The 9868-nt window shown below is 34.4% G+C and overlaps 2 protein-coding genes across 6 annotated transcripts; both read right to left on the bottom strand.

Moving 5' to 3' along the window:
* Positions 1-301: 301 nt before the first annotated feature.
* LOC140963405 (ADP-ribosylation factor-like protein 8c) lies at positions 302-3376 on the bottom strand. Of its 3 annotated transcripts, none has more exons than XM_073422715.1 (6): positions 3180-3376; positions 1633-1714; positions 1455-1487; positions 1232-1353; positions 700-861; positions 302-625 (listed from the first exon to the last, which is right to left on the bottom strand). In XM_073422715.1, the coding sequence occupies exons 1-6, from the start codon at positions 3215-3217 to the stop codon at positions 508-510; spliced, it is 555 nt and encodes a 184-aa protein (XP_073278816.1). In that variant the 5' UTR covers positions 3218-3376; the 3' UTR covers positions 302-507. The 3 variants fall into 3 exon arrangements, with proteins under 3 accessions (XP_073278816.1, XP_073278817.1, XP_073278818.1); XM_073422716.1 differs by having other exon boundaries at positions 1633-1698; positions 3180-3359; XM_073422717.1 differs by lacking the exon at positions 3180-3376 and having other exon boundaries at positions 1455-1483.
* Positions 3377-5553: 2177 nt separating this feature from the next.
* On the bottom strand, positions 5554-9218 carry LOC140963132 (THO complex subunit 4C-like). 3 transcript variants are annotated; one of them, XM_073422378.1, is made up of 7 exons: positions 9049-9215; positions 8235-8578; positions 7241-7384; positions 7089-7157; positions 6597-6781; positions 6013-6072; positions 5554-5921 (listed from the first exon to the last, which is right to left on the bottom strand). In XM_073422378.1, the coding sequence occupies exons 2-7, from the start codon at positions 8439-8441 to the stop codon at positions 5753-5755; spliced, it is 834 nt and encodes a 277-aa protein (XP_073278479.1). In that variant the 5' UTR covers positions 8442-8578; positions 9049-9215; the 3' UTR covers positions 5554-5752. The 3 variants fall into 3 exon arrangements, with proteins under 3 accessions (XP_073278479.1, XP_073278480.1, XP_073278478.1); XM_073422377.1 differs by having other exon boundaries at positions 5556-5921; positions 8235-8463; positions 9049-9218; XM_073422379.1 differs by lacking the exon at positions 6013-6072 and having other exon boundaries at positions 8235-8463; positions 9049-9218.
* Positions 9219-9868: the final 650 nt, after the last annotated feature.

Here is a 9868-nt window from a genome sequence, read left to right as displayed (position 1 = left end):
CTCAAATAGTTCAAAGTTTATTTTCCACGTTAATTTTTTATTTATTTATTTCTCAAGCCATAAAAATAATTAAAAGGATTCTTGGATTTTCTTAATAGGCTGATGTTTGTTCGAAAACAATAAAATCAAACAATTAATAGTTAATTTACTAACTTGAATTTATTAAACGCCTTCAATGAATTCTAACACTAGCTAGTCCAAATTCATAAATGCACGAACCATCATAAAGATTAGAGAGCGCCTTGCGCATTATTCTATTTTTTCTATATATATATCAAATATGGTTTTCTATAATAGAGAGCGTAATTTTCTCAACTGATAAAATTTCAACTGCGTGCGAAATCATGGAGGAGTGGATATGAATCTAACGACAAACTGTCAAACAACTTATTACACAGAAAAAAGATAGCTAGGCTGGGAGAGCAGCAAATAAAATGGAAGCCAGCACAACCCATTACCACAGATTTACTTACCACATCATCATTTTCAATATTAAAATCCCATCAATCATTTTGCTGTTCTTGAGTGTTTTATGAGCCAATCGATCACGACGTCTATGTTCACCGACTCCTTGCAAGAGATCATGTAGCAGCAAACTTCCCTATCTGAAATCGAACTCAGACCCCTGTAAACATAACCAACGAGAATGAATATCGAATAGACATTTGGAAAATTCGAGTTTATGGGAGTAACACTTACAACTGATCAACGAGTGCTTGCTTTGATAGAGCTTCAGACTTGTCAATTTTGTTTCCAAGGACAAGCAAAGGAATCCCCCCTAATGAAGGTTTCTTCAAGAGCTCGTCTAATTCACTCCGAGTGATAGGGATGCTGTCTCGATCTGCAGCATCAACCACGTATCTGCCTCAAGAACACAATAATTATTTAGGACAGACAAACGTGGGAGTGAACAACCATTTACCAGACTCAGCAGGGAAGGGAGTAGAATTATAGTCCCTCAAATTAATATTCATTAATTTTCACGGGTAATATTTCTAAAATGGCCAATTTTGCCCCTCCTCAACACACTAAATTAATTTCAGTTTATTGAATTTTCCAAGTCCGTCAGGTACACTACATGAAAAGAGTCAACCAACTCTCTTCGTTTTTTTTCCTTTTCCCCGCTGAACTAGTCAGCCAACTTCCATTTCAGTTATATAACAGAATACACTCACAATTCTTTTCACAACAGAATTAAATTAGCTTTAAGGATTTGAAGCTTGCGAATTACAGGATAGCTGAGACACCACGGCAGTAACGCTCCCACATGGAACGAAATCTCCGTTGTCCCCCCAAGTCCCACAATTTTATGGTCACATTTCCTTTCGTAACTTTACGCATATTAAATCCAACCTGTTTTCAAACACAAGAAGAATAGTTTTGATTGAGTAACGTTATCAATTGAAAACGAGAAGTTGGGGCAATTTGCATTAACAAAAAAACAAAATACGTACGGTTGGAATCATGTCTTCACTATAGCCTCCTGTCTGAAGAAAAACATTATCGATAACGATTATAATATGAGAAATTTCACAGGAATGGAGGTGAAGTTTGTGTTTCAGCATATAAAATGTGCTTTGTATGTGAGCGAGAGAAAGAAAGAAATCTGCAAAAATTTGACATTTCGCTTACAGCAATGGCATTAACAAGTGATGTTTTTCCGGCATTTTGGAGACCTACAAGTGAAAGTTCCATTTCCTGTTTGAAGAACAAGCTGAAAAGGAATATAGTCGGAAACAAAGTAATTTTAGATGTAGATATCAAATATATTCTCATGGTAATATCTCACAAATTTTAATAAAATAAGTCCGTAAGGTACGATACAGGTGATCCTCGATTTGTTATCAAGACTTTTCAACTAAACTCTTCATACAAAAGTTGAATCATGCTAGTTCAAGAGCATCTCAAGACATCATTAATTGGAACAATGATTGTTTCACATTCAATGTTTTTTTTTTGACGATAACTTCAACATATGGGAACACATATACCTATTGCAACATAAGGACCCTGGCAAAAAACTAACTTATATCGATAAAAATCCAGTAAATAAGTTGCTATCAAACAAATGGATGTAATATTTTTTGGTTTACATTAAAAATCTGATCATGGCAAGTATGAATTCGGATGATAGAAAATCTGCTCATGGATGCAGATTTTCTATCATCCGAATTCATACTTGATTTGCTGTGAACTATTTTTATTGCTAGGCATAGCTAAGATTTATGCTGACATTTTTTGGGGATAAAAGATTAAAAAAAAATCAGAATATGAATCAAACATTGGGTAGAATACTTCGTGGACACAAATATTGAGTTCTGAATTGACTCCTAAACAGAAATACAACCTAAGGGGCCAATTTTCCCAAATGATAGTCGTGCAATGGGTAATTGTGGATCATGGACTCAACCGAGAAAACCATAGACGTAAAGTCCATAAAGAGTTTTTGATATAAGATGAAAAGAACTTAATTTTATTTATTTCATTCATTTTCATGATATTCAACACCATTAAAAATTACTCCTTATTTCCTTGAAGGAAAATTAATTGAAAATCTGTTCCATACATTGATTTCGTTGTTTTTTTTTCCATTTCATCAAAATCCTGAATATTATGAGGGTTTCCTCAATTCAGAATCAATGCCAGAATACACAGCTACAGCCTCAGCATTCAATTTCTAAAACCAGGACACGGGTTTCTAACTCATTTATAAACAAAATGTGATCAGATTTGGTCGTGAATCTATTTCCATTAGCACAGCTGGGGCAGGCAGCTAAGTGGAATTACAAACATGGATTTTGCAGGATTGGCAGTGTATTCAAATTTCAATGAAATAACAACACAAAATCCGTATACGTCACATTTAAGTTTCTCATTACTCTCAACGCTAGTAGGCATAAAATGTAATTAACAACAACCTCATACCAATTCCCTCCTTCTTAGTTACATAATAAAAACATTTTAAACAAATATTACGGCCAATCCATACTTTACCTGAACGGAACCAAACTCATAAACCAATATGCAAGATGAAGAATTTTAGAATCTAAACAATAGCAAAAATCAAAACTTCATGCACAATATCTTGATCGAAACATCGAAGCAATCGATAAGGCAAAAAGCCAATAGAAAATATGTGCTGTAAATCCATTTCAAACAAAGAGTTGCATAAAGTTCACCTCCGGAGCCAGTTGAGAAAAGAATCCCACAAGCCCATAGGCACGACTCAAAAGATTATAAAATGAGACTTTTTGGATGAAATCAGTAAAAAGAGAGGTTGTAAAATGAACCCTTGGGATATTTGAGTTCTTGAATTATCCGGGGGGAGCACAAAGGTCACAAAAGAGAGGAAGGAGGTGGGTGGGACAGACAAATGGGAAACTTCACCGACTGAAACAAGAATCCCTTCTTACTAGTAATTTTTTTATAATCAAAATCGCATTTCCACGACATATCATCATTTTCCTTTTCCATGTATTTTAAATACATATTTTTATTATAAACTTTAAAATTAGATCATCATTACAAAATTATGTGAGATTAAAGTTAAATAATTCGTGGGAAAAAAAAAAAAGATAATCCAGAACCAACTATGGGAAATTTATTAAATTTATTATTATTATAGGTTTTGTCATGTTTTTAATTTCTACTTAAAAAAACCAAATTTCATTATTTAAATAATGTTTCATTAAATTGCAGTTCATCTAACACAAAATTTGAAACTATATTTTGAATCTCAATTATATCGATATTCTCATCCCAACTCAAAATAATAATAATAATAATAATAATAATAATAATGAAGACAACAAACTATTAGTATGATGGTAAATATTATCGTTACAAAAATTAAGTTTTCTTTGTCCTCGTTTTTTTTAATTCGATGCATTTTAGGGTTTGAAATAAAATCAAGTAGATTTTTGGAGATTGTATTGGGCTCTCAATAATACGCCACAACATCAGGCTTGTACATCGAGGAATGCTTCTCGCTCTTGGTATCCGAGTTGCTCTTTATTTTGGTTGCAATAGCATCATATCTATTTTTATTTTTTTTAAAAAAAAATATTTTTAACAAATGATTTTTATATATATCTCGCTCCCAACTTTATGACTAATTATTTTGTGGTGTTTAATTATTAATCGTAACCAAGCCAGCTCTCAGTTTGTCGTCTCATTTACATATTAATTAATGCTATTATTTTAATTTTGTCTCTCATCCTAAACCCTAATCTCCTTGGTATAAATAAGGGCAGCATTGAAACTTAAACGGCGACAGTCCCAACTACTGCTTACATTTTTAGTCTCCTTTCATGATACTGCAGCAATCGGTTTGCGTATTCGATTATCTCGTCTGTGTGGAAAAAAATCACAGAGAATAGAAGCGATTGCCATAACAACATATATTTTATGCACTCATGGACACGCAGACTCCTGTTTTTCTCCATAGATTACTGCGTTTTCTCGTGAGTTCTACACTCTTCTTTGTAACTTTGTTTCAGATTTTTACTGCAAAAATGCTCGATGATGATGGATTTGCTTTAACCACACCGAAGAGAAGCTGATGGATCTGGAATCTCGATTAGATTTTACGCCAAAGGAAGATTTCGCCGTCTCGCTTCGGATCTGCTTGATGGTGGTTTTGTGAATCTTTTCTCCACCGAGTTAAGATGAGAACTCTGTTAAGCTCTTTCGAATGGGAATGGTGAATTTCTTCTTTTGCCCTAAATCTTTGAGGGATTTGATCGATGTCAGTTTTCTGATGTGGAAGAATTTGGCCTTTTTTTTATCTGAGAGCTCAAAAATAATTGTTCACCAACTGATTTAAAATTTGCTTGGCGCCGGTGCTGAAATCTCGATATTCAAGTAATTAAGATTAGTTGGAATCTACCGAACTCTATGATCTTGGAAATTATGTTGTATCGATGAATAAATTTCAAATGACGAGCAATATTTTTCTACATTAAACTCCTACTAAGATTTACATTTCTTTTGAATTCATTTAGGTATCTTCTATTTTTTGTATTTCTATTAACACATATAATTTGTGAAATAAAATACCCGGGATTGCACTACATATAATTTGTGAAATAATAATACAGGAGCGGATTTGCAGGGACAACGAAAGATTCCAAATAAAATCCCCTCCTTATTATATTCTATATTTTCTGGTATATAAATTAATAAATACATGCAACGTATGATTATCGTATACATTTGCATAACTTAAGAATAAGACTATAGCCTAAAAAATATTCATTTACTTTTCTGTTTTTCTCACTCAAGTCAGCTGCAAACTTCTAAAATGAAAATGAAAAAAACACTCATCAGTCCCGATGTAAACCAGAGTTCAGTAAAATGCATATTTCATGATTTTTGTGTAATATATATATATATATATATATATATATATTATTTTATTAAAATATGATGTTTATAAATCAGTTATTATATAAAATTTACTACGATAGTTTAATTTTTAGATAAATTAAAAACAATTTGAAGAAAAATACAAATTGTATAAAATTTATTAATAAACTCAAACCAAGATAGAAGAATATAGTTAGCTAACAATTAGTATAAAAAAAAAGATACAAAAAAACAGTTAAGAAGACGATAAATTCCGAACAAGCATCATCATCAATAGAGCCAAAACCAAATCTAGCAGAACGTTAAACCTCGATTTTGTACAGCTAAAGATCTATCGAATATATAGTTTTCATGTCTAAGTTCAGAAAAAGGTTGAAGTAAACCATCAACTCTGCATAGCTTCAGCGTGATAGTGGTAAAGCTCCTTGTCAAGTTCATCTGCAGATTTCTCCCCAATCTTTCTCCCATGAGCTACACCACTGCCTCGGCCGCGCCCACGGCCTGTTCCACCACCACGTCCACCTCCACGACCAAAATTTGAACCACCAAGACCCCTATGAATGTCAACATAATGAAGATAAGCTCCAGCTCCTGTAAAACAAAAAATTAAGAAAGTCCAAAAAATTGGGTTCAGGGGCAACTTACATGGGACCCCGGTTATTTTTATCCACCCTGGAGCCACCCCCGAAACGACCAGTTCCAGGTCTGTGTATAAGTGAAGATGTGGTTGAAATGATTAATCAATCACAAAATATTATGAAAACAACCTTTCCTAAAATTATAGCTACTCACACATCTATAAAACACAACGAAGCAACAAGCCAAGAAGCCCTTCAAAGAAGGATCCAGGTGTAATAAGGCTACTAAATCAATATGCACATACAGCAAGGGAAGATGCTAACATCTGATGTTAACAAGGATCCAACCAGATCTCCCTTAGACAGATCAGTATTATCAGTTTCAGAAAACAGATCAAATGGAGTGGATCATCGATCAGTAAACTGTATATAATCAATCCAACTAAAAAATCTTTGTATTTTCCAGGCTAATCTTGATATTAACTTGGAAAAATTTATAGACAAGTAGAACTTGCATAAAACCAATCAACACGAGAAGGCGAAAAAATACACTTCGATATGTTATTAACCTCAAATGACCATACACTGTAGCAGACAACACCCAAGTAAAGAAAAATACACAATAAAAAGTTTAAAATTAAAGCCACATACCCCATTACAACAGTTCTTTTTCCATTAGCTTTTCCAAAAATGTTCAAACGAGCAGAAACAGGGATCTCAGCATCATCACCAATTATCTCGACCTTCATGGGCTTCCCATCCAATTGGACATTGTTATATTGCTTAAGCGCTTGAAATGCATCACTCCTCCGGACAAAAATCACTTCAGCCGAACCCTGTTTAATAAGTGAAGAAATTATTAAAAGATGAAAACTAAAATAAAGCAATCAAGTATGGCAAGTAGAAAATAACAGAGCATTCTTTTAGTTACATTCCTTCCCGTTCAATCAAAGTAAAAACTATCAAAATCAAAAGCACAAATCTGCAAGCTAGTCAGAATATACAGAGCAATCCTCCTACACAGGGCAACAACATATATAAACAAAAATAATAATACATTTTCCATTTTTTATTTTTACGACCAGCAGCCAATATGTTGAAGAGGATAAAAAATTTAACTCATCATATAACGCTCCAACTTACACTTGGGCATCCATTTTTGTCATAGTGAACTGCATAACGCATGAGCTCTCCAATCTCAGAAAATAGATCCTGTCCCCACGCCCATCTTCAGAAAATATAGAAAAGTTTACCAAAGTCGTAAAATAGCAAAAGACACGGCTCAAAACTGGTACCCTTATATCTTCAATAGTGACTCCAATGTCCAAGTTGGAAACGTACAACTTTGTACCATTTACTAATCCAGATAACCCAGCAGCTTTTAGACTATCCTCGAGAAGACCATTCCGCCACAGCAAATTCTTGGTTCTGCGGAAGGTCTGATGCAAGCAAACCAATTATCGAGATTGCGAAAAGCGTCAGAATTAGGCCACAAAAAAATAATTGAGATTCTTTTATTGAAACATCAGGATATTTCCGGGATAAAGTCACATTGAAACGCTCTAAAAGAGATCCATGGAAAAGAAGGGAATGTAATTAAGTCTACATGGTTGATGGTAGTTGAGATACAATCCACAGCATGCAAACTAGTGCCATGCCAGACGTGGAGCTCCAGTTCTGAAGTTCAGCGAAGGAAGCCACCTTTGCAAAACGCCATGAACTGAGATATGACAGAAAGTCTCACTCCCCAAGTAACTCCAGCATATACGGATGATATAGATCATAATATCATTTTTCATACATCAAACCAATCCATCATTAACTCCCAAATGACAACGGGTGACGACAAACAGAGAGCCAACGATTAATAATTATTATCGATAAATAAGGAAACTCAGTTTCATGCTTTCAGTTCTTAATGGATGTTAATGGCAAAAGCTCTTAGCATCAAGATAATGAAGCTCCTCTATATAGGGTGCAATGTGTCATTAAGGGGCTACGAAATCTTCCACTTTTGACATATAGCTCCATCGCAAGTTACTTGTCAGAAACCACCATTTACTGAAAAACCTCCTCAAGAACAGAAAAACTGTCAGAAAACTCAGGAACTTTTGCTACAACATAACATTTTTCCAGGCTCAAAACGGTGTCTTCCCCCAAATGACGAATAATGCCGCAAATCTTTCAGATTTCGATTTCTAAAGCAAAACAAGAAATCTTCATGTAACGTACTAAGGGCGTAGCAGATTTGTCTATGTAATGCATAAGACATCCACAATTTAATCTTGCCTTGGCAATCATTTGAGCTGACGGTCGAGTATTAAGTCCAAGTGGACCTCTGCGAGGAGGTCCATATGCTCTGCCGCCACCCCGGGATGAAGACCCTCCTGGCCCTCGTCCCCTTCGTGAGCCTCTCGAGCTGGCTTGTCCTCTGTTACGCTCGCTATTTTTGCGGCTTTTAATCATATCATCCAACGACATATCCAAGGAGGCCATTGACACCAAATACTGCAAATTCCTGCAGTAAGACCACCATTCACACTACTAATTCAGTGCCAGCGGCAGAAAAGCGGGAATTCAGTTGCAACTTGAGAGATTAGAGCAGACGGCAAAAATAGAGATTCACATCAAAGCTACAGCATGATCCGAAGGAGAATCAAATCAGTTATTTCTTTCAAAGTAGAAAATTCAAATCAATTCACCATACCTAAAGTATTTAACCGTCAGAGAAAAAAATTCCAAAAAAGGCCCATTATTAGAACATGGTATTTGCACATCTATCAAGAATAACGAAGATAAAAAAAGAAGTAGATAAATATCTAATTAACATCTACCAATCCATCGAACAAGATACGCAAAATCAGATTACAGAACAAAACGCGTCACAGGTCATCATTAAATTAAACGATTACAACGGATCTTGATTCTTGATATATTAAAACGACATCGCAAAAAATCCTACAAAGACAAACATTCGCACAATTATCACAAAAATATCACCAGAAAATTCATTCTACATAATCGCATCATCTTGTTCTTAGAAATAAATGAGAGAACTAACATAGACATCGAAATACGTGCAGATAATAAGAAAAACTCGTACCAGAATCAAATCCCGAACAGAGAAGACGGCGAACAACTGATTTCCGCGCGATCGAAATGAATTATCAGGTAAATACTGAAAAGACGGAGAAGATTCGAGAGATGCGGGAGGCTTGGGGAGAGTCACAATTGAAAAGGCTAGGGTTTCTTGACGTACAAGACTATGGGAGATGCGACGGCCCATATATAATATATTGGGTTTGGATCGAATTTACCCGACCCAACATATGCGTGGTGGATAACCCGAAAATTAATTTAAAATTTTGAAAACCAATTCAAGTTGTTTTTAACGAGAGACCGTGTCAGTTCAACCAGAAGCCATTGGACTGACAAAGTAATTTTTTCCATGTAAATAGCATCAAGTAAGTTTAATTTCTTGTGAATGTAAAATTGCAATAATCCATATTTCGAGTCCGATTCATTTCCGTAAATTTTATTACCAAATTTAAATTAGACTAAAGTAATTAAATGAGAAAACAAATACAAGATAATCCTGAAATGGGCTTACAAGGATTATGTATCTTGTGGTTTGATCTAAACCCTAAAACATGTCTTATGAAATTTATTTATATTTTAAAAAGATTTTTGTAATATCAAAATTTCTTTTAATTATGAAATAATTTTTTTTTTTAGCCTAGTTCAAATATTAAGCAAACCAAAGTTATTTTATCCAATTGGTACGTTCGGAATTTTAATCGAGATTTAGTGTATTGTAGAGGTGGGGATTTATAAGTAAATGACCAAGAAAACTTTCGGCCATTAATTTGTTGCTCTCAGCAATTTTGGAAAATATTCAATTGCATTTTACATGACTTTTGAAA

Source organism: Primulina huaijiensis, chromosome 17 (genome assembly GCF_012295235.1).
Source record: "Primulina huaijiensis isolate GDHJ02 chromosome 17, ASM1229523v2, whole genome shotgun sequence".
NCBI classification, from domain to species: domain Eukaryota; kingdom Viridiplantae; phylum Streptophyta; class Magnoliopsida; order Lamiales; family Gesneriaceae; genus Primulina; species Primulina huaijiensis.
This window is presented reverse-complemented; position numbering and strand designations above follow the sequence as displayed.